At 46.4% G+C, this 24,776-nt stretch overlaps 1 protein-coding gene across 3 annotated transcripts in view; it reads right to left on the bottom strand.

Moving 5' to 3' along the window:
- The window catches only part of LOC147106208 (coiled-coil domain-containing protein 91-like), a 172,315-nt gene extending 147,882 nt beyond the window's left edge, over positions 1-24,433 (bottom strand). Inside the window, exons 1-3 of one of the 3 annotated variants that reach the window (XM_086009098.1) lie at positions 23,852-24,433; positions 17,359-17,402; positions 15,305-15,383 (exon numbers count right to left, since the gene is read on the bottom strand). In XM_086009098.1, the coding sequence (XP_085865224.1) occupies positions 15,305-15,383; positions 17,359-17,388 (109 nt within the window). In that variant the 5' untranslated portion in view covers positions 17,389-17,402; positions 23,852-24,433. Of the gene's footprint in view, positions 1-15,304; positions 15,384-17,358; positions 17,403-22,427; positions 22,445-23,851 lie in introns of those variants that run through there. The other 2 variants (XM_086009097.1, XM_086009099.1) reach the window with 2 other exon arrangements.
- Positions 24,434-24,776: the final 343 nt, after the last annotated feature.

The raw sequence follows: 24,776 nt of genomic DNA, 5'->3' as shown, positions 1-24,776 counted from the left end.
TGTGCTGCAGCGCCCCGTGCGCTGGCACGCAATACTGCAGGCCTCCCTCCCCTTATTAAAGGGGAGGGGCTTTGCGCAGCACGAACCAGGGCCCTGCTGGGCCACCAGGGTGCCGGCAAAAGAGCCCGGCACTCAAGAGGAATGCCGGTCTGACGGATCGCAGTTGGCACCCCGCCTGAGGAGGCGAGGGGGGGGGGCAGGTGCTGGCAGGCGGACCAGAAAGAAAATGGCCGCCCGGCACCTCCCCTTTAAATATCGTCGCCCCGGCCGCAAGTACGCCCCCCCGACCCCGTCGGACATAGCGTCCAGTGGTACGTTAGGGAGCGCAACCCACGTTTGCATGCGGGGTGCGAGTGATGCGGTGCGCACATCACCAACCTCCCGCTGAATTTCATTAAAGGCATTAGCGGTGCCGCGCCCGGGTGCTAGTTGCTTGGGGCGCTAACGGGAGACGCAAAGCAACCGAATTTTGCCTCTATAGTTTTAAAAAATGGAGAGAAGAAACATTTTTTGGAAAAAATAATTCACCCGGATTTTGCTCTCAGCAGCTAAGTAACGGCACTCGACGTTCACTTGTTACCAGTGACCATTTGAGTTCTGTTGTTTGCCCGCTCGGATACCAGCACCTCCCAACTGGGGTCGTGTGCTGACAGGCCCACTTCTACTGCTTCCGCACACAGCCCTGCTGCCTTCCAGCCCCAACATACCGAACACATGGCAAACACTACGCCAAGCTTTCTGCTTGGACGGAAAACAAAAAGTGCTAGAAATACATTGCAGCTCCATTGGTATCAAAAAAGAATAAAGATAGATTAACACCTTGAGTTGAGACTCCCTATTAGAACACTAAAATCTGTTCCAGTGAAGGGTCTTAACCTGAAGCATTTTTCTTACAACACAGAGCAGTACTTTTATGTCTATGTTGTAAATGGAGATCATGTTTCAAGACAAAGTTAGATTATAGAAATGTGATCTATAATATATTAAATTTGCTGTGTATGTTGCACAGTTAGCTGGGCATCACTATTGTGTGTCACATTTCTAACACTAGATGGAGATTCATAAACTACAGAAGTCACAAATCCCTATATACATAGACAATCCCTAATCCACTCTGAGGGAATTTCTCTCAGCCCTGAATTTCTGTGGGCAAACCATGAGAGATCCACTAGTTCATTTAAAAAATATGGCTCTATACGTGCAACTGCAGTTTTATGGTAAATATTTTTCTAAGAGCACTGAACCCTTTAAATATAAAATTTGGACAGTTCTTAAATACTGAAAGTTTCCCCCTTTCAATTGTTCTCCATACACTTTAGTTCAGAAGGTATGATAGTTCAGTTTGTAGTCATCTCCATGAATCCCATCCATTCTGTTCCTTGGCATACTCTGACTGGCGCTGTCTGATACACAAAACTCCCTTGGCAAAGACTGCTGAAATTCACCATCCAGTTGAAGTTCATGGCCCGCATTTTGTGGTCAGCGGTGAAGGAACAGCACTCGTCGTTCATCTCACTGACCGCTGCCCGCAGGCTTTTTGCAGGCTTGTCAGCAGAGATTTCCTCGAATCCAGCATCTTTTCTAGTGCTGTGCCCTCAACAAGGGATCTGAAGAGGGAAAGAAACAGCAAGGCTCTTCAACCAGGTTGAAGAATCCTCACTGAGACACGCAGAGTCCAAACCAGGAAGTATAAAACAAGAAAGGAAACTATATTTAAATAATGTACAGAACGCGAAATAAAGATTGGAAAATACAGATGGGATTAAGGGAGATAAAAGAGACTAACAGAAAAAGTAAATCAAAACATTTAATTTAAATTTTTTTTAAATCTCCAACACCAATTTTGTTCTGAGGGAATGAGACACCACACTTAGAAAATTAATTTTTCAGGGCCAGAGAGGTTGTTCAGCAGTAATTATCGCTTATCATGCCGTTTCCTGCAATGCATTAATGGTCAGATTCCCATCTTCCACCCTCCATAAACTTAAGCTCATCTAATACTGCTGCCTGTATCCTAACTCGCACAAAGTCCCATTCACCTATCACCCCTGCACTTGTTGACCTACATTGGCTCCCAGTTGAGCAACCCCTCGATTTAAAAATTCTCCTCGTTTTCATATCCCTCCAGGGCCTCGCCCCTCCCTATCTATGTAACCTCCTCCAGGCCTATGACCTTCGGAGATATCTGCGCTCCTCCAATTCTGGCCTCTTGCGCATCCCCGATTTTAATCACTCCACCACCGGCAGCCGTGCCTTCAACTGCCGAGGATCTTAGCTATGGAATTCCCTCCCTAAACCTCTCCGCCTCTCTACATCTCTTTCCTCCTTTAAGATGCTCCTTAAAACCTACCTCTTTGACCAAACTTTTTGTCATCTGCCCTAATACCTCCTTAGGTAGCTTGGTGTCGCCAACGCTCCTGTGAAACGCCTTAGGACCAATGTTCCTGTTAATGCGCAGCCAATCTACAGGTCCCGCACAGGCCTTTCAACAGCGTTATAATGGAAAGAATTGCTTTACATTAAAGGTGCTATATTAATGCAAGTTGTTGTTGTTGAGTGCACCAGCCCCAACTTTGTCAGCCATTGTTAGCGTGGATCGAAGGGGCAAGTACCTCAAGTTCACACCATTGCAGTCATTTCAATGCCGAGTCTATCGACGAGGACTGCAACACCACACCCTGTGGAGGAGCAGGGTTTCTCCGACAGCAACGTCTGGATTTCCGCATTTAACTGCGCATGTGCGTACTCCAGAAGTTGCTGTCAGATTTCCTCCATTATAACGGTGAGTGTTGATCGCCTTACCGTTATTCTCATCACAAATGCCGAATCAATATTTTTTAATCCGGTAACTTGTGGTGGATGTGCAATGGAGCTGCATGTTGGAGTAGCAGTGAAGTGCTACATGGAGCATAGGGAAGCAGGTTCTGTACCCCATCCTGGATCTCTATGTGCAGCATATAAAGATCAGAATGGGACAGAGAACCCACTTCCCTCTGCTCTATGTTCCTGTTCACTGATATTTCAACATACAGCTCTGCACACCTTCTGGTTGCTATGCCCAAGACCAGGATTCCCAGTCACACACACGCAGCTTGCACGGCATAGGTAGGCAATGGTCTCCTCTGAATTTGTAACAATGAACATGGAAAAGTCAATTTATATAAAAGCACAGAATCTCACTTGTTAGCATGCCTGAAATCCATTTAAAAAATGGATAAGGGTTTAGTGCAGAATTCACAGAGTAGATCAGAAAGAGTTATGTTATGGCAGGGTTACCACTGAGCCCCTTTCCATCCTGGCCTGCCCAAAATGTAACTGAAGTTCCTTTTATTTTGAAATAGCATACACGTTACTTAACATTCCAGGTTTTTTTTTAATAAAAATAACTAAACCAAAATTATAGGAATACATATTTAATTATGTTTCCCTACACAAAATCTCAAACCCAGCCTAGCCACATAGCTACACAGGTGCTAACTCCAGGAGTCAAGCTTTGAATACCCCCATTCAAAATCCATGTTCGTTTTCCCCATGAGTGATTCAAATCAACTGCCAAAGATCTACATGTTCTATAAATCTGAACAGACCACATGCAACCCTGGGGCTTTTTTCGCTTGAATTCAATATTGCTGATACTTGATCAAAATATCCTGTTCACTGTTTGTACAAGGTTTACTTTTGGCATATATCATTACTTAAAAAGAAATCCAACGCCAAGATTGGATGATACCTGTACTTTTAAATGATACAAAGTCAGCAGAAAAATACTTGCATTGAAAATAAGCATTCCCTCAGTAATAACTGAAATTATTCCAATACCAACTCTTTCAACCCACAGTATTAACAACACTCATTGCAATATTCTTCATTAGTTTCATTCTGAACGATCATATAGCCATACAATGCTTCTTGAAGCAGAGAACTGGATAGATTCTTCTTTCATGTGAAACAAGAATGTACTGCCAACATTTACTAAAAGTTAAGTATATCCAAATTGTAACTAATTCCTACTACAAGTCAGACAATTGAATACCTTGTCTAAACATCTTCAGTGAACCTTTTCAGGACACACCTAAGCTGCCATTCCCAATCAGTATATGGATCAAAAATCACATATATTAATTAACTTGATGACTTACCTCAGTGGAGGTAGGCACATTTATATTAATTATATTTTGGCAATTTCCAGCTATTTCTAACTCATCTACTTAAAATAAAAGGTTTCAATCTTGGGAAAATGTCAGTTTGGTTACAGCAACAGTGCGCACATTAATGTACACATACTTGCAGTTCGTGATCCCGGCGTGCAAAACAGATTACAGGCATCTGGACAGTGGCAAAGGGGTGTGACTGAAGGTATACACAAGAACTGAGAAGAGAAACTTTCAGTGCAGTGATGTTGAAAACAGAGACTAGAACTAACGGAGACATGCCCCACTTATTAGCACTTATACAGTGGTATAGAGGTTGGGAATTTGACTGAAAAAAACACAAGCCTCCATTTGCTCTATAAATTTCCAAATTTGGAGATAAGGAAAAAATAAATGCTGAAACCATGAAATACTGGAAATAAAAGCCTGTGGCGTTGCCACATTGGGGAAACACTATGTAGATAAACCTGTATAATCCCCTTTTAACTGCTGTATTCCCCTCCCCCCGCAAGACAGTTGCAAGTTGAGAGGAATAAGGCACGTTCAGACTTGCCTGCTGCTGATAGAAGGAAAACCAATCAGGTTCCAGCAGGTGACCAATCTGTGAGTCATCACAGGTTCGCGGGCTTCACGAATTCAGTACTGTATTGAGAGAGTTGGAGTAAAGACCTATTTCTTGTAGCTCGCTGTGTTGCCTATTTCTTTACACGGGAGACCACATTGGTGACCCCGAATGTCGGCGGCCAAAGCCCCCGACTCACGCAGCCCTAGAGGCCAGCAACGACCCGATGGCAACCAGCAGCAGCCTGATGTCGGCCGGCGCCGCGTCCTTGAAGCTCCCCACCTTCTGGGAACACCAAGCACCAGCTTGGTTCGTGCACTCAGAGGCCCAATTCACCCTTCGCAGGGTTCAAGACGATGAAGAAAGGTACCTCCACGTAGTCTCAGCACTAGCAAGCTCTACTGCCGCCAAAGTTCTCGACCTGCTGGGGAACCCACCACAGACCGGCAAGTACTCAACCATTAAGGGCCGCTTGCTGCAGGCTTACGCCTGTCCAGGGAGGAGAGGGCCCGCAGGCTTCTCTCACTACCAGGCCTCAGCGATTCTACCCCGACCCAGTTGATGAGCCGGATGCTTGCGCTCCTGGGCTCTGAACCGCAGTGCTTTTTGTTTCGGGCCCTTTTCCTCAGCCTGCTTCCTCAGCAGGTACAGACTGCCCTCGCGGGGTCCCCGATCACGGACTGCGTACAACTGGCAGCCGCTGCGGACAAAGTTTTCGCCGTCGCCCAACTCGGCTGTGCAGCCGCGAGGCTCCCCGACACCACCGAGCGCGCGCCGCCACGCCAGGCCGCGGAACTATGCTACTACCACGCGCGTTTCGGCCACAAGGCCCAACGCTGCAGAGCACCCTGCTCTTTCGATCAAACCAAGATGGCCGCCCGGCCCAACGCACCAGCCCCGCGCCGCCGCCTAGGCCCGCTCGACCGCACCCCGGCCGCCACGATGGCCATCGGCACCGCAGGTAAACTGCTGTACATAACCGACTCTCTTTCAGGGCGCAGATTCCTTTGCGACACCGGAGCCCAATGCAGCATAATTCCTGCCTCCCAGCTCGACATCCAGGCAGGCCGCAGCGGCCCACCCCTCGTGGCGGCAAATGGCGCAGCCATCGCTACTTTCGGAAAGCGACGGGCCGAGGTTTGTTTCAACGGCCAGCGATTTACGTGGGGTTTCGTGACGGCCTCGGTGGCACATCCTTTGCTGGGCGCCGATTTTCTTTGCGCCCACGGACTCCTGGTCGACGTCCGCGACAGGCGCCTGATCGACGCAGCAACTTTCGCTTCACTGGCCTGCCAGCAGAGCAACAGCCCGGCCCTCGTCGGGTCCTGCTCCACCCCGGCGCATGACGACTACGCCCGCCTACTCGCAGATTTCCCGAGGCTCACACAACCGGCCTTCTCAGCCGCGGCAGCCAAGCATGGGATCGAGCACCACATCACCACTACAGGACCACCAGTGTTCGTTCGAGCCAGACGCCTGGACCCAGCCAAGATGGCGGTGGCCAAGGAAGAATTCGCCACGATGGAAAAACTGGGCATCATCCGCCGCTCGAACAGCCCTTGGTCGTCCCCCCTCCACATTGTGCCCAAGCCGGGCGGTGGCTGGCGCCCCTGCGGCGACTACAGACGGCTCAAGGACGCCACCACGCCCGATAGCTACCCCATTCCGCACATCCAAGACTTCTCGGCACACCTAGCAGGAAAGTCCGTCTTTTCCAAGGTCGACCTGATTCGCGGCTACCATCAGGTCCCCGTCCACCACGCAGACGTCCAGAAGACGGCGGTCATCACCCCCTTCGGACTGTTCGAGTTCCTGCGCATGCCCTTCAGGCTTAAGAACGCCGCACAGGCCTTCCAACAGCTCATGGACTCCGTCCTATGGGACCTGAGCTTCCTGTTCGTCTATCTGGATGATATCCTCGTGGCCAGTACCAGCAAGGCCGAGCACATCGCGCATTTGCGCTCCCTTTTCCAGCGCCTCAGCCAACACGGGCTAATCGTCAACCCGGCCAAATGCCAGTTCGGAGCAGCCCAAATTGACTTTCTCGGCCACAGAATCTCGCCAAGGGGAGCCATTCCCCTACCTTCCAAGGTGCAGGCGGTGGCGGACTTTCCCCAGCCCACCTCGGTTAAGGCGCTGCAGGAATTTTTGGGGATGGTCAATTTCTATCACCGGTTCGTGCCCAAGGCCGCCGCACTCATGCGCCCCCTCTACGAAGCCACCAGGGGCAAAACGGGCAAAGAGCAACTCACCTGGTCCAGCGAGATGGCGACAGCCTTCCACCAGACCAAAAGCGCCTTGGCCAACGCCACACTACTGGCCCACCCCATCCCGGGCGCCTAGACCGCCCTCACCACGGACGCCTCGGATTACGCCGTCGGCGCCGTCCAGCAACAGTGGGTCGAAGGCGCGTGGCAGCCACTGGCATTTTTCAGCCGACAGCTGCGCAAGAACGAGCAGGCTTACAGCACGTTCGACAGAGCTCCTGGCCCTGTTCCTGGCAATCCGGCACTTCCGTTTCCTTCTGGAAGGCCGGCCGTTCACCGCATTCGTGGACCACAAGCCGCTCACTTTCGCCATGGCCAAAGTAACCGAACCCTGGTCCGCGCGCCAACAGCGCCAACTCAACTTCATCTCGGAGTTCACCACGGACATCCGCCACGTCAACTACCAGCCTCACCCTGGCCGACATCCACTTCCATGCAGCCGGCACAACCCTCCTGTGCGACGTCTCAGTCCCCTCGCCTAGGCCGGTCGTTCCATCCGCCTGGCGCAAGCGAGTTTTCGACATCATCCACGGCCTCTCACATCCAGGGATGCGTGCGTCTCAGAAACTTATGTCCGCCAAGTTCGTCTGGCCTGGACTCCACAAGGATGTGAGAGACTGGACCAACACATGCGTGCCGTGTCAGCGTGCTAAGGTCCAGCAGCACACCAAGGCGCCATTGGAGTGTTTCCCGGTGCCCGAGAGGCGTTTCGACCACGTCCACGTCGATCTGGTAGGCCCCTTGCCGCCGTCGCACGGTTTTACACACCTGCTCACGATCGTCGGCCGCACCACCAGACGGCCCGAGGTGGTTCCCCTCGCCTCCACCACCACGACCGACGTCGCGCGAGCATTCGTCTCGACATGGGTGGCCCAGTTCGGCGTGCCGACCGACTTATCCTCGGACAGAGGCCCCCAGTTCACCTCCCAGTTGTGGAATGCCATCATCGCCGGCCTCGGCACCAAGTTGCACAGGACAACAGCCTACCACCCGCAGGCCAACGGGCTCTGCGAGCGCTTTCATCGTTCTTTGAAAGCCTCCCTCCGCGCCAGCCTGGTCGACACCAGCTGGATCGACAAACTACCCTGGGTTCTCCTGGGATTGCGTACCGCGCCCAAAGAGGACCTCCGCGCCTCTGCGGCCGAGATGGTCTACGGCCAACCGCTCAGAGTACCAGGCGACTTCCTCCCCCCGACAACGGAGCCGTGGTCGGCCGCCAGACAGCTTTCCCTGCACCAGGACGCGGCCCAGCAATTCCGTCCAGTGCCCACTTCGCAACACGGCCCGCAGCCGTCCTACGTGCCTCGAGACTTACGACATGCGGAGTTCGTCTTCGTGCGCCGGGACGCGCATAGAGGCCCGCTGCAGGCACCATACATCGGCCCCTTCCCAGTATTGGAGACGGGGGACAAAGCTTTTCTTATCGATGTCGGCGGGAAGCCGGACCTTATTTCAGTAGACCGCCTCAAACCGGCGCACCTGGACCTCAGCTTCCCGTTTCGGCCGGCTCTTCCCCCACGGCGGGGCAGACCTCCCGCGTTGGCGGCGGCCCCACAAGAGGACCAAGACACGCCAGAACCTTACTTTCCGGCCGCCGCCCCACCTTCGCCGGCAGCCCGTCCAGCCAGCCCACCGGCAGACCAGCCGACGAACCAACCCGCCGACCTCCCAGACAGCCCTCCTCACACGCCAGATGGCTACTACAGCCGCTTGGTCAAACCTCCGCAGAGACTGACTTTTACAGTTAACGAGGATTCTGGGGGGGGGGGGGGGGGGGGGGCGCGTTTGTGGCGTTGCTGTGGGAAACACTGTATGTAGATAAACCTGTATAATCCCCTTTTAACTGCTGTATTCCCCTCCCCCCGCAAGACAGTTGCAAGCTGAGAGGAATAAGGCACGTTCAGACTTGCCTGCTGCTGACAGAAGGAAAACCAATCAGGTTCCAGCAGGTGACCAATCCGTGAGTCATCACAGGTTCGCGGGCTTCACGAATTCAGTACTGTATTGAGAGAGTTGGAGTAAAGACCTATTTCTTGTAGCTCACTGTGTTGCCTATTTCTTTACGCGGGAGACCGTAGTCCCCCACAAACCCATCATTTAAACCAGACCGAACTGAGGACATTAGTGTTGATGTCCAAGTCCGGCCAACAGTGAGCTTGAAATCAATTCTTAAACCCACTACTCTTTCTGTTCATCACTCCCCTCTAGTGCTGTTTCTTTTATATAAACTGCACAGGCATGTTATATCTGTAGTTGCAACATGCAACCAGAGATAGAATATGATTTTTGTTTGAAGCAGTAAGAGTAGGAATATCTGGTGGAGCTGCCCATCATTACAAGAATAAAGCAAGTCCATTATCAAAAAAATTTGCTACATACAACACAAAATGCATTGGAACCACAGAGCTGCACCACAATGTGGTAGGATGTGGATTCATGCATGTGATCTGCCATATAGTTCTGCTCTGTGGCACTCAGAGTCCAGACATTTCAGGCTCGATTTTAATAGCCAAGGCGGGTTTGGAGGCGGGTCTGCAGCGAAAATCGGAAAAAATGGCTTCAGACACCCAACCCGCCTCCATCCCACCCCCACCCGATTTTTGTGTCTGTTCAGCCGCTCCCAAACTGACCCGGTGGGACAGGTAGTTAAGGCAGTTAACAGCCTGTTAACTGCCTTGCTAATCCTATTTTCACAGTGGTTTCCCATTTTCGTGCTTCTGGCTTCTATTTCCAGACTTTTCAGAAATAGGCCAACTGCAAGGAGACGAGTTGCTGGAGGACATGATTTGTATGCATTGGTGGAGCGTTTTAAAAGCACTCCTGAAACATGGCTGACATTCAAATGCAACAGCTTTGGTGTTGTAGGTATTCAATAAGATTTTGCACATCTATTGACCTCGTGACTGTTCAAGCTGACACCCATCTGCAGTGTGACATGAATGGAATAATTTCAGGCCACTTCGACTGTGCGGTTGCATGCTTGTTGCCTCAAATGAAATCTATAGCAAGGGGATGGGAAACATTTATGCCCTCATCCTGGTCCTCATAATCGGAGGAGTAGCAGCTGCATGGCTCAGCGCAGATCTTCCTGGGAAGAGGAGCAGGAGGAGGACGAAGGGCGCCTTGCATGCCCTGTTGTGACCAATGCAGCATCCCTCCAATTCACTGCTGCCCGTCGAGCAGGGTATGCACACTGCCATGCCATATTAGCATAAGCTTACTCTTCAACCATAGGTGGCTACCATATGGCTCTAATTGCAGGCGACACTTGTCCAACGTCATACATCATCTCTGCTATACCCTGTTATTTTCTATCACTTTTACCATCAGCATTACAGAAGCAAGTCGCCCAAGCCCTCAATGCGTTTTTGCCATTCCCATAACACATAGGCCACACAATCAACTGTTTGACATAATTTTTCTTTTACGCATCACAAAACCAGCAACAGTCAGAAAAAAAAGATAAAGGGGGCTCCCCTTGTGGCTATATAGAAAGAAACATAGAAAAATAGGAGCAGGGGTAGGCCATTCGGCCCTTCGAGCCTGATCCACCATTCAACATGATCATGGCTGATCCTCTATCTCAATACCATATTCCCGCGCTCTCCCCATACCCCTTGATGCCTTTTGTGTCTAGAAATCTATCTAACTCCTTCTTAAATATATTCAATGACTTGGCCTCCACAGATTCTGTGGTAGAGAATTCCACAGGTTCACCACCCTCCGAGTGAAGAAATTTCTCCTCATTTCAGTCCTAAATGTCCTACCCCATATCCTGAGACTGTGACCCCTCGTTCTAGACCCCCCAGCCAGGAGAAACATCCTCCCTGCATCCAGTCTGTCTAGCCCTGTCAGAATTTTATACGTTTCAATGAGATCCCCTCTCATTCTTCTAAACTCTAGTGAATACAGGCCCAGTCGACCCAATCTCCTCATATGACAGTCCTACCATCCCAGGAATCAGTCTGGTGAACCTTCGCTGCACTCCCTCAATGGCAAGTATATCCTTTCTTAGGTAAGGAGACCAAAACAGTACTCCAGGTGTGGTCTCACCAAGGCCCTGTATAACTGTAGTAAGACATCCTTGCTCCTGTACTCTAATCGTCTTGCAATGAAGGCCAACATACCATTTGCCTTCCTAACTGCTTGCTGCACCTGCATGCTTGCTTTCAGTGACTGGTGTACAAGGACATCTAGGTCCCTTTGTACATCAGCATTTCCCAATCTATCACCATTTAAATAATACTCTACCTTTCTGTTTTTCCTACCGAAGTGGATAACTTCATATTTATCCACGTTATACTGCATCTGCCATGTATTTGCCCACTCACTCAACTTGTCTAAATCGCCTTGAAGCCTCTTTGCATCCCCCTCACAACTCACAATCCCACCTAGTTTTGTGTCGTCAGCAAACTTGGAAATATTACATTTGGTTCCCTCATCCAAATCATTAATATATATTGTGAATAGCTGGGGCCCAAGCACTGATCCCTGCGGTACCCCATTAGTCACCGCCTGCCACCCCGAAAAAGACCCAATTATTCCTACTCTCTGTTTCCGTCTGTTAACCAATTTTCAATCCATGTCAGTATATGACCCCCAATCCCATATGCTTTAATTTTGCATACAAACCTCTTATGTGGGTCAAAGGCCCTCTGAAAATCCAAATACACTACATCCACTGGTTCTCCCTTATCTATTCTACCAGTTACATCCTCAAAAAACTCCAGTAGGTTTGTCAAACACTATTTCCCTTTCATAAATCCATGTTGACTTTGTCTAATCCTGTTGATATTTTCTAAGTGTCCTGTTATCACATCCTTTATAATAGACTCTAGCATTTTCCCTACTACTGATGTTAGGCTAACCGATCTGTAGTTCCCCGTTTTCTCTCTCCCTGCTTTTTTTAAATAGTGGGGTTACATTTGCCACCCTCCAATCTGCAGGAACTGTTCCAAAATTCTAGATTATGGAAGATGACAACCAATGCATCCACCATTTCCAGGGCTACCTCTTTTAGTACTCTGGGATGCAGATTATCAGGCCCTGGGGATTTATCAGCTTTCAGTCCCATTAATTTCTCTGGCACTATTTTTTTACTAATACTAATTTCCTTTAATTCCTCCTTCTCACTAGACCCTTGGTTCCCTAGCATTTCTAGGAAGTTATTTGTGTCCTCTTCCGTGAAGACAGAACCAAAGACTATAGGTGCTTAATCTTTCTCTTACGCGTGCTTCTATGTGGTGCTTCCCCTGTGGCTTCAGCAGATGTAGAGGCACTTTGCTGACTAGGATGCTGCACCTGCTTAGATGCCTTTGGCGGGCGTCCTCTGGGTTTGGGCGCCTGGGAGGGCTCTTCAACAGTCTGCTCTTCCTGCGGCTGTAACGGCCATCTCAGTTGTCTCTGTAAAGTGGGTCTCTGACTGAGGGCTCCGCAGTGGCATGGTTGTGCGCGTGCTTTGAGAGGAGCCCACACTTCCTTCTGTCCTACCAACAACAGCCCTCTCATGGGTCAGCCGCACCTCAGTACTGGTAAGTGGCTGGAGAGCACCTTGCTGCACTTCAGGGGGACCATGAGGAGCCGTATCTGCACTGGCAGTCCTCCTCAAAAGGATGTCCATGAAGCTCTGGTCTCTCTGTTGAATAGCTGCCCATTGCTCCTCCAGAGATGATATTCTATTTTGAACAGTCACCATGTTTTCCTGACTCGGACGACTTATTTCCTCCATGGCCATAGCCATCCTTTCCACTGAGGTAGCCAGCCTTTCCACGGAGGGGTTGCCATCCTATCCATGTTGATGCGTTCATGCGCCATGTTACAAATGGACTCCTCCATTCTCTCCACACTAACCCTGGAGGGAAACCCTTCCAGAGACACCGGCACTTGTCCCTGTATTTCCCGAGACGCTCTTTTTCTGGATGGCCCCAGAGGCGCAGCATCTGCATGCAGCTCAGCAGAGCTAGGAGAGTCCTGCGACCTCCGCCGAGGACTCTCCACTGCTGTCGCTGTCTCTACCATCTGCTGATGCTCACTTGTGCGCTGTGATCGACCGAGTGGCAACACTACTCTAACTCGCGAGGGCCCCACCGAGGTGGGCGTTGCTGCACTGGTGCTGGGTGCGCAGAGTCCTGGTGACACTGCTCCCTCAGAGGCTTCAAGTTCCTCCAAGGAGTTGTCCGGCTCTTTGTCCTGGATCGTGGGGAGGGGGCGCTCGATGGTCCTGTGGGAGAGTAAAGGCATGATTTAGACATCCGATATTGATGTATCCGACACATCCTTTTGAGCAGATGGTACAACGTGATTCTCTATGAACATCATATGCCATTGTATTCTGGAGGGATGAAACTCTATTATGTCACTAACTTCCTCTAGTGTGCCAGTCTCTCCATCGCCCACTTCCAGGTCCTCGCCACCGCCAACAATCCCGTTTGCAGCCTCCTCAGCACTGGTCAATGTGGCGAGGGTAGGTGTTCCTCCTCCCGTCATTGCTCTCTCCCTCTTATTGTGGGCTATCTTTTCCTGCAAGGAGGGACACAAGCGGTGTTTCAGCCACAGTGATGGAGTGAGGGTCAATAATCCCTACCATAGAAGCTTTGAGTGAGACGAAGATGGGGTAAGGTGCCAAGAGGAAGCTAGCTCCCTGTGTGTTGTTAGTTGTTGTCACTGCACGACAGTGAGAGCGAGTCTAAGGGGTGCATCGGCAAGATGCTGAAGTGATTCAGTGCAGAGACAGAGATAGGTAAGGGTGCAAGGGAAGTAAGGGTAAGGTGGGATGTGAAGGAGAAGGCTTACAATGCAAAGTGCTGGTGATGAGAAGAGAAGGGAAGCAGAGTGAAGGCAAGTGTGATGGGATACTCACTTTTGATGTTCGCACAAGATCATTAAACCTTCTTCTGCACTTGATCCATGAGCTTGCACTGACCTCCTCATCAATGCGCAGCCAGGCTGCCTTGGTCTGCTGAGGAGGCTTCCTCCGGCCAACAGGAGGGAAGAGAATCTCCCTGCGCCCTCTGACAGCATCCACAAGAACATGGAGGGAGTCATCATTAAAACGAGGAATTGCCTTGCCTCTGGAAGAAGTCATTGCTTCAAAATCAATTTCAATGAGTCCAGGAATCCACAAGAGAAAGGCTTCAGCTGAATGGCAGCTTTAAAAGCAGCAGCTATGATGACATCATCAGAGGTGGCCAGCCGACCCGATCGCACTCATTGGACTGGCCAGCGCGCCTCACTGAAGTCAACAAGCTCACTGAATCAAAATCAGACATCAGCAGCTGATCCCACCGGAAGCGGCTCCGGAACCTGCCCACCACACAACCCGACTCCAACCCGCCTCGGCAATTAAAATCGAGCCCCTCATCTCAGTGGGGAAAGATCGCCCAAGGCTATTTTCACACACCACCTACCAGCAGGTTTCAGAGCAGTTTTGTGGGAGACCTGGGAATATTCTGCTCACTCCTGACCTTCTCAGCAGCAGCAAGAAACAGACTAGCTTCTCACATGGTACCACTTGTATTTCCATTGTAGCACACTGCTGTGTGAAAGATTTAGCATCAACATTTCCCCGGTGTGATTCCATTCAAGGCTTAAGATTTTCAATGGCTTGATCTGTAGACCAGATATTTGGTAACCAAAGCAGAATTTTTTTGGTCAGTAATTTGGCAATCATTACAACTTTTGAAGAGAATTTATGAAGCTATACGTAAAGTGTCAAATCCAGAAGGTAGTGGCAACTGAAGTAAATAGTTAGACTGCAGTCCAAATATGTAGTTGCAATGGTAAAACTAGATATTGGGTATCATATGCACAACTGGCTTTTTTGAGGGGTGGCAGGAAGAAATTATCAGTCTACAGTAAGTGAGCATGGTTGGAAACTAGTTTAAATATCAATATGCTGAACTACCACTTGGCCTATCCCTATCAGATTACAACAGCAAGTTATTATAATGCATTTAAAAAACAAACATGAGCTCTCCAAACATATGGTGCAATACAGGATGGACAAGCACTAGATGATTAAATATAAACCATTTTTGGCCCTCGCTGACAGTTGCCTGCTGTATTTGAGTGATGAGATATCACTTGACAGATTACATCTTATAATTATGAATCTTCTTTCCTATATTATATATATGTGTGTGTGTGTGTGTGTGTGTGTGTGTGTGTGTGTGTGTGTGTGTGTGTGTGTGTTTTCAAGAAAGTTACACAGTTTTCTATTATACAATTAAGAATTCAATGCAAAATATATTCAAACCAAAATGTACTATTTAAAACAGGTTTAAAATCACCAGGGTAGAGCCAATAGATCGACAAGATTGACTTACCTGCAGAAAATGCTGCCCAGGGGATGGCTGGTGAGACTGACTGTGCTCCCGTTTCACCATCTTCAAAACTCTCTGCTGCCTAAGCATTTTTTTAAAAAAGCAGAGTTTAATTTGGCAGTACGGACTTATTTCCTAAATATATTTAATAAAAGAATGAAGAGTCATCAGAATTTGCTCAGAATAAAAAGGCAAATCCAAATGAAAGATGAGAAAGTGTGGTTGAAGTTAGCTTGGGGCGGACTTGGAACCCACTTTTTAAAATGTCCATCTGAATGCAGTTAGGCACATTAAGTGTTCTGAAGCCGTATCTTGATGGGATGTTTCATCCTTTAACACAGTTGCTCATTATGGAATGAATCCTCTGCCACCAGTGCAAAACTAGCTTCCAAACTGCCCTCTAAGCAGCTGTCAGAGAAATGTCTTATTCTCCCATGTGGGAAGACACCAAATAAAACAAAAGCACCAAGAGTAATTTAAATTTCACGCATCTACAATAATGTTTTTGTGCCGCACTGCCTTCAAGGCACATATTCAAAGCTATGAAAACATTCTGTGCTGTGCCGAATAAAAATAATGCTTCCCCTGATGATTCAGTAGGTAAATTCACTGTGTAGTGTTGCACTGAGCCATAAAGACCAGTAAGATCGCAGTTACAATCTGCACTTGGTGCTGTTGTTAACGGATCTGAGCCTGGTTGGCTACTACAATTGGCCTGTTTCTCAAAGCTTTGGGAGGGGTGGAAAGGAAGAAATAAAATGCGAAGACCCCCGATCGAAGAAGCTCTACTGAATAGCTAATTATTTACTTCTGTTAAAAAAATACCCTTATTCTGAGATGTTGGTTGTTTTTCCTTTTCAAAACTGAATATGAGCACTTTCAAGCTGAACAATTTACTCAATAATTGCCAGGTCCAGCCATGTGAGAGGAGAGAATGTTTTCCAAGATTAACTCGAGAGCCAATTTATATCTGCTCAAGAGAGCTGTCAGTCTTGTTTTGGGCCTTCAGTGGGTAAATTAAATGCTCAGAGGATGCCAGGAGGTTCAACTCCTCTGGCCAGGTGCTAGTACAGTTACACAGAGCTCTTTCTGTGAAACATACCACTGAAGAATGTGGTCTAAGTCCACCCACATTCCAATATGGGACCCCACAATACACACAGAGGAGATGATGAAAAAGATATACTTTTTTTTAATATATATATATATATATATATACTCTGGGTCATACAGTATGTTTTGGCATATTGCCCTTTCCTCTTTGGGAGCTGGGTTTGAATCCAGACCAGACTGATGGAATGAAGGGTTATTCTCTCTGCTGGGTGCAAGAATCCCACTTGAAATTACTTTGGACAGTCTCAACTCAGTTGCCATTGCACATAGGCCACACTATAAAATTGCCTACAAGCTAGCGATTTGACTGAGTGGTCACAAGGTGGCTTATATGCGCAAAGAAAAAAATCGCACTGATGCACTAAAGGATGGGGTACAACCACGTCATTGTGGTAGTGGAAGAGAGGGTTTTTCCCCCCCAATCGGTGCTGTTTTTGAGCTGGAGTGTGCTAATGCCAACAGCGTGTGTGAAAAACAGAAATGGGTTCCATTCCCTAGCACTAACATCCTTTGATTTGATCAGCACAAAAATAAAATTCAAAATCAAGATCAATTAAAAACATGTGTCATAAAATGTTGCATCTAGAGTTCCTCTTAAATATAAGGAGCAGCCCCATAAGAAATTACCATTCACCTTGTCTTGGTAATTAGCCAGAATAAGGTCCTGCAGAGCAAATGTGAAAGCAATTGTGTGTACCAGTTCTTTCTGAGAACTGCAGTAAGACTGCCAAAATCCAATTCAAACCTTCATTGCCTTAAGCTAGCTGAGATTTTTATTCCCATCTGTCTGGGCTGAATTTAAAACATGATTCCAAAAACAAACCACAGTATTCCACCACACTGTACCACCCATCATTTGTATGGTACATGTCCAATGCTGAACCTAACAAAAAGACAAAGTCTGAAACTGCACATGAACTTATGCTGCACGCTTTAATACATACCTCAAATCCTCCAAATTCATCATCATCCATCCTTCACCGTGCACCTACAAAGATCAAATAACAATATCACAGTTGTGTGTGATAACTGTTTGCAATAACAATGTACTACAATACTCATACAAAAACACAATACAAATGTAAGAAAACATTTTCCACAGTAGTTTTTTTTTTTTTAAGGAATTAGTATGCATTTTCACCGGTCTAGCCAAAGTTTATCAGCCTTATCCCATAGTGAGAATGGTCATAAAATAATGTTTTGCGCTAGTCTGAAAGTAAAACCATAAGAATTTACCATACATCTTAATAGGTGAGGAGTTAAAATCTAAATTAAAAATTCTCAATCAGCAATTTCAGTTTCATTGGCAAGATTACTATATTCCCTTCTCTTTGGAATCACTGCAGAATGTTTTAACTTGAACAAGTATTCCAAGGAACTTGCTCAACATTAACCACCATGGCATCAATGGGATCAATCCACTAGGAGTAAACAGAATTGGTAATAATATTTGAAAAAATAAAAAAGGCTTTTAAATCATAACATAATAAAACATCATTTATTTTCAAAAAGTTTCCCATTAGTATTTTGGCAGTGCAATTTGCTTTGAAACACACTATTCCAAACATTAGGACAGCAGTCTGAAGCATTTCTAGCAAGCTGAGAATTAGAGGTCACAAAGCTATACTTGACAATGGAGAGAAACATCAGTTAAACCCAATCCTGTTGTCATCTGACATCTACAGTTTCCAGCAGGTACCTGGAACGGGAACCCAGGCTGATTTGTCCCCTACAGTGTCAACCCAGCCTAAAAGAGGGGGGAAATATTTTATCATTATAACTAGGATGGAATCGGAATGGGGCTGGAAGTATGAACAGGAAAGCAAAGGTTCTTCATGCTGCTTTTGCTAGCAACAATTTCTCAGAAATTTCACACTTCAGCAACTATTCTTAAATGAAGTTCCCAGGTTTGAGTTAGGAGCTGGAACAAACATGTCACAGGCAATTATCTTACAGAAAAATCACAAACATCAGATCCAACATTAACCTGGTGTCAATCTTTGTCCAATTGCACCGCTGCGAAGCACTTTTGGACGTTTTACTACATCAAAGGCACTATATAAATGCAAGTTGTTGTTATCGTCAGCCAAGTCCAACTACAGTTCATAGATGTATCATGAGTATTTGATGTCTCCAATGTGGTTCTCATCAAGTTTTAGACAAAAGTGAAAGGTAAATTTTCAATAACCTTTAATTCTTCAGCCAGTTCTAGGATGTAACACTGATGAACACTAAGTAATTGACATCAGCAACTATGGTCATCTTAATTAGAGTGCCAGCACCATCAATACAAACATAGAAACATAGAAGATAGGAGTAGGCCATTCGGCCCCTCGAGCCTGCTCTGCTATTCAATGTGATCATGGCTGATCATCCAAATTCAGTACCCGGTCCCTGCTTTCTCCCCATACCCCTTGATCCCTTTAGCCTTAAGAAATATATCCAACTCCTTCTTGAATATATTTAATGTATTGGCCTCTACTGCCTTCTGTGGTAGAAAATTCCACAGGTTCACCACTCTCTGGGTGAAGAAATTCCTCCTCATTTCTGTCCTAAATGGCATACCCTTTATCCTTAAGACTGTGACCCCTGGTTCTGGACTCCCCGACCATCGGGAACATCCTTCCTGCATCTAGGCTGTCCAGTCCTGTCAGAATTTTATAAGTTTCAATGAGATCCCCTCTCATTCTTCTAAACTCCAGCGAGTACAAGCCCAATCGACCCAATCTCTCCTCATACGTCATTCCTGCCATCCCAGGTATCAGCCTGGTGAATCTTCGCTGAACTCCTTCCACGGCAAGAACATCCTTCCTCAGATAAGGCGACCAAAACTGACACAATTGTGGTTATTAGTGTGTTTTATTGCTTATAAATTTAGATGTGTATAAAATCGCATTGCCTGTAGTTCAGCATTTTCGTATAAAACTATTGGCATACACTGCAGAACTAACTAACTATATAATTATATACTTTCGTAACTCACCAACAACTTACACTTGTATAGCATCTTTAACATAATAAAATGCCCAAAGCACTTTACGAAGGTGGAAAATAATCAGAGACCAAGAAACGGAGGAAAAGGATTGTGGTAGTGACCAAAAGCAAAATTGATGAGGTAGGTTTAAAGGAGGGAAGAAATAGCAAGGCAAAGGAGCTTAAGTAGAATGTTCCAGAAAGTGGGGCTGTTACAACTGAAGGCTCTGTAACAAAAAAGTGGAACAAAGGGAAGTGGTGACTGCATAGGAGGCCAGAATCAGAAGATCAGAGGGCATGTAGAACATTGGGTTGAATGTGGTTGTCAAGGGAGGGGCAAGGCCAAGGAGGGATTTGTAGGTGAGGACAAGGATTTTGATACTGATGTGTAGGCACATAGGGAATTCATGAAGGTTGACAAACACGGGGACTCAAGAGTGGGATAGGGTATGGACAGCAGAGTTTTGTAAGAGTTTAAATCTGTAGATGGTAAAACCCAGGAGACCAGCAAGGGGAGCATGAAGTAAGCGAAGTGTGGAAGTAATAAAGGCATGGATGAGTGTTTGAGCAGAAAAGTGGGTGACACAGGGCGGAGACGTGTGATGTTGCAGAAGTGGAAGTAGGCAGCCTTGTAGTGGCAAGGACATATGACTTGAAGCTCAGCTCAGAGTTGAGCACGACACCAATGTTATGCACCATCGGGCTTCAGCTGAGGGAGCAGACAACGTTAGAGAGGAAGTTGGATGGTAAATGCAGAGTTTTAGGCAGAAACTGAACCCGATGGCTTGCCAGTATGGAGTTGAAGGAAATTCTTGCTGATCTAGGACTCAATATCAACTAAGCAGTCAGACACCACAGTGGCAGTCACGGAAATAAGAGTGATGACAGAAAGGGAAAGTTGGGTGCCATGAGCATGCCTATAAAAAATTGTTGAGGGACAGCATGTAGACAAGGAAAGAAAGGGGCCAAAGGTGTAGCCTCAGAGCACACATGGTATTAACGGATGGAGGTAGGAGGAAAAGCCATCACAGGAAATGTACTGACTGCATTGGGACAGGTAACAGGTTTCGGAGTGTAACCACATTAAGGCAGTGCCACGGAGGTAGATCACAGTGCTGTAGGGTGGAGAGGTTGACTGTGTTGAATGCCGCAAAGGTCAAGGGGGAAAAGAAGGAACAGCTTTGTGTAAAAGTCACAAAGGATGTCACTGGTGACAACTTAATAGTTTCCCATTAATTCCCTCAAACTGCTGTCCTGGTTATTAAAAATGAATAAAATGCACCACTACAGAAAAGTTGTTGTCACCTACAGTCACCCAAACACAAAAGGCGTTTTCATGTAAAGAAAAAAGTTTTTTTTTTTTGTTTTTTTTTTAAATAAAGTGCAGCATTTGGCTTTTCCCATTGGATAATTCACCATTTGTATCTCACAAGCCACATATGCCGCTTTTGTGCTTCAAGTGTCGTTTTTCGATTATTTTGCTTGACAGCCTTTCCCACACACTCTATACCGATGTGAGGTGCAGAATAACGAAGGTACGAGCAACCACAGCAAAATAGCCATCCTTACATCCATTCAGACCTGGCTAATCGATATTTTGAATAAATTGTAACATTTTAAATGTTTACTGCAAGCTGTGAAATAGAAATAGTGCTATCCTTAACGACGTCTCAACACTCTGAGCAAGATATGGGTCGTAAGCTGGAGTTTCACCTTTACTTTTAATGAAAACCTCTCTTTAGGAAACAGAATTTACACTGCTTTTTAAATTTCCAACATTGGTTGTGGCCTTCCTTGATTTCAGCATGAACTGATTGTAGCAACATGGGAAACACTGAAATATTATTCTTTCAATTTGACTTGTTTTCTGGGGTGGATGGTTAATGAAAAAAAAAATTCTTATAACATTCAGTTTTAGCATTCAATAGTAGTTTTCAACTATAATGTTCAATGAGTTCAGCATTAGGTTTCTGCTTTATAGGTGGAATCCAAACACCCAAGATTTACCAAAGTGCTGGTAGACATCAGTGGTTCGTTTTTCATTCACATGTTTTGTTGAATTATCCAACTACATTTTTGGACTATACCATTTTGGGATTTATACCTACTTAGCCTGTAAGGGTTCCTGTTTTGATTTATGTTATGATATTGATACTGTATTACTAACTTGGATTCATCTTATAACGGGTTAATCTCCAAGACTGCAGCTTTCCTTTTTTTGCTTTCACACTAAAATGTTGGTGGGTGGCTGGAAATACTAGTGAACTTTCCAAAAAGGAAATGTGATAGCCATTAAAACTGCTTACTTCTGCATATTGCATCAGCATTGAGGCAATGGGAAGTCATAGGGCACATCCCAGAGCAGTCTGTACACTGATGCTAAAATAGGTTTTCATTTAATATATCTGAATGGACAATACTGGTGCCACAAGCTTTCATGCCAAGAGAGCAATTTTTCATTCAAGGTGGTAACTTTGACAACTGAGGAGCTCAATCATTGTGTCACAAAGTTCAGGGTGTCACAGACTGTCTTGTCTTTCTGTGAAGAAGATGTCTAAAAAAAAGACAGATGCAGAGAAATGTCACTCTCTAGGCAGTGAGTGGGTCAGTCAGAAACAGACTCAGGTATGAGTGAACCCATACTGCTTGTATCCAAAGATTCGTGCCAATTAATTCAGGGGCAGCTAACTTATGAGCAAGTTTGATCCACAACAGGGGAAAATGTGTGTATCGTTATGTTTTGGTAGAAGGAGTGATAGAAAATGGACTAGGAAAACAGCATTCATTCATGCATTTTATGTAAAATAAACCAGTTTGTTGGTTTACAATCAGCTTCATCTCACTAGAGTGCTTTTCAATCCACCTTCTGAAAAACACATGGCAGCATATGCAAGATCATCATAGGCAGCACATGCAAGATCATCATATACAGCACATACAAGGCGGCTACTATTATGGTCTCCAGGTTATGCTATGATTTAACTAGATATCTGGCAGTAAAGGTGCTCTCAAAATCACTGGAGATGTGAGGTCTACTTACGGGAATGACTGCTGGCGCTGAAACCAAGAGAATATCTATTATAGACCCATGAAATTCTTAACAGACTACTTGTTATTCCTATTTCTCACTCTTCCTTATGTAAACAAATGGTCTGAAGGAATAATTCTACACAACCATATAACATAAGAACGTAGCACATTAACTTGAAACCTTCAACTAAAGAGCTGCTCTAGAAAATGAGATTGGGGTAGATAGATAGAGAGATAGATAGAGAGAGAGAGCGAAATACAAAGAGGGAGAGGAAAGGAAGGAGCAGGCGAGAAAAAGGAAGGAATGAGAGAGAAAAAAAGGGAGTGGTAGGTCAGAATTTAAAGAAAATTGCTGGAGAAAATATGTGAACAGCCACATGATGGGCTAGGTTTCAATAACTGCCTTATGGTATAGTTAGTGAAAATATCAGTGAGCATAGATAGCATTAATATATTTAAAACATGTGGCCATGACAATAAGAATTTTTTCCAGCTCCTGAGCTCTGAAAATTCAGCTAACTTGGTCTATTTATTATTGAATTATATTTACTCATGCAGTAACCTCCCTTTATGCATCTTGCCCTTGTTGCCTCTGCTCACTTCTCAATCTACCTCGTTTTAGCTATCCATTCCCAGGATTTTAGTGCTCCCTCTCCAGTGAAAAAGCAAGCAGATATAACTGGGAAACAGGCAATAGCTCTCCCACTGGCTCAGTTAGTAACGTTCACGTGTAACGGATCAATGCAAACCATAAGGTCCCAGCTTCAATTTCTGGTGTGTTGAGTTAGCGGCTATCAGTCAAGGGTAGCAGCAGGAACACTATAGTTGGCCCTGGCTCTCCTAAGCTAGACAGACAGAGGAAATTGTCCCACTCCTCTGGTGGAAAGTACACTTGTAAATGTTGGATGGTACCAGAATTGAGCTTGGCTGCCATACCCTTATGGTGAAATAGTCTACCAACACTCATTTGGCTTATATTAAGAATGGTGTCTATGAATGTATACGCCAACACAGGTCAGGTTAAACTACCAAAAAAAGCAACACCTACAGAAATTTACAACACAAGAGACAGCCATTTGGCCCATCGTGTCTGTCCTAGCTTTTTGCTAGAGCAATCGAAAGTCTGTCCCAAACTCTCCCCAAATCTCTGTGTCTCACATATTTAGCCCAATTTTCCCTTAAAAGACGTAAGGGCCTCTGCCGCTCTGTAGCGAAGTGTTCATGGTCCAACAACCCTCTCGCAACTTCCGTAAAATACACTTTACCAAGATTCTTAACTGCTATCATAGTACACTGGACTTTTTCACGTATGCTGCAGAGGCTGCCATAGCCTGCTTCTTGACAGATTTGTTACTGGAAAGCAGACATACTGGATCCCCAAACCAGTTGGACAGGCGAGGCACAAAGCGAAGTAGCCTAAATGATAGCCATTACCTTTGGTTCCAGGAAGACGTTTTAAAACAGAAAGGCGGTACAACAGATCACCTGACAACGTGCGTTACAGAAAAAGTGAACTCTACTTTAGAGATAAAAAGGCTCCTGCAGATTATTATGTCAGATACTTGGTACGAGCTGAAAAAAGCTAAAAACACATGGCCTAATTCAGGTTTGCTGCCCTGAATCTTCCGCTCCGTTTTGATGAATTATTTTGTTGAAAATGACAAAGGAAAAGCCTCGGTAGAGGAAGACGCTTGGATGCTGTACGTGGATCCTGTGACCTCTCCGGGCCTACATTTATGCTGAAGCCAAAGCTAACCTCCCAAATCCTGGACCCGCTACCGCTGCCGCACCCTCCTGGCAGGCACTTAGTGCTGACAGCGACTGGAACCAGGCTCTTCTGCTGCTGCTTGCTGTTGCTGTTGCTGCTGCTGCTGCTGGTGGTGGTAGTGGTGTTGTTACTATGGGCCGGGGGGAGCGCCCGCTGCGGCCGATTGCTCTTCACCTGCCCGTCGCCCAGCAACCGCCACCTGTCCGCGAGGGCACCGAGCCCGCGCCCTCCTACCCGGAAGCGTTTGCAGCCTACACGTGGCCAGCGCCTGGTGGACGGCTTGCACTCACTCGTTTATTTTTCAGCAGACTGTGAGACACGGCAAGAAAAATAAATACATCAAAACAAAACAAAAAACCCAAATTAACCCGTTCTCCAAAGCTTAAAAACTGTGGTTGGCGCGGGAAGGATACTGTTAACAGTACTGTCACCTTTAGCCATGTTCAAAAACCGACCAGGGCAGCATTAGGGATCGAACTCGTGGCTTGAGTTTTCATGTTTGCTTTACTGATGAAAATGCATTGCAAACTTTTCATAACCCTCACAGCTTTAAAAAAAAATCCAGATCTTTGCTATCTGGTTTACATTTTA

Source organism: Somniosus microcephalus, chromosome 16 (assembly GCF_052327205.1).
Source record: "Somniosus microcephalus isolate GS21.2 chromosome 16, FLI_Smic_1.0, whole genome shotgun sequence".
NCBI lineage: Eukaryota > Metazoa > Chordata > Chondrichthyes > Squaliformes > Somniosidae > Somniosus > Somniosus microcephalus.
The sequence above is the reverse complement of the archived record's forward strand: the minus strand, read 5'-3'. Positions and strand labels throughout refer to the sequence as shown.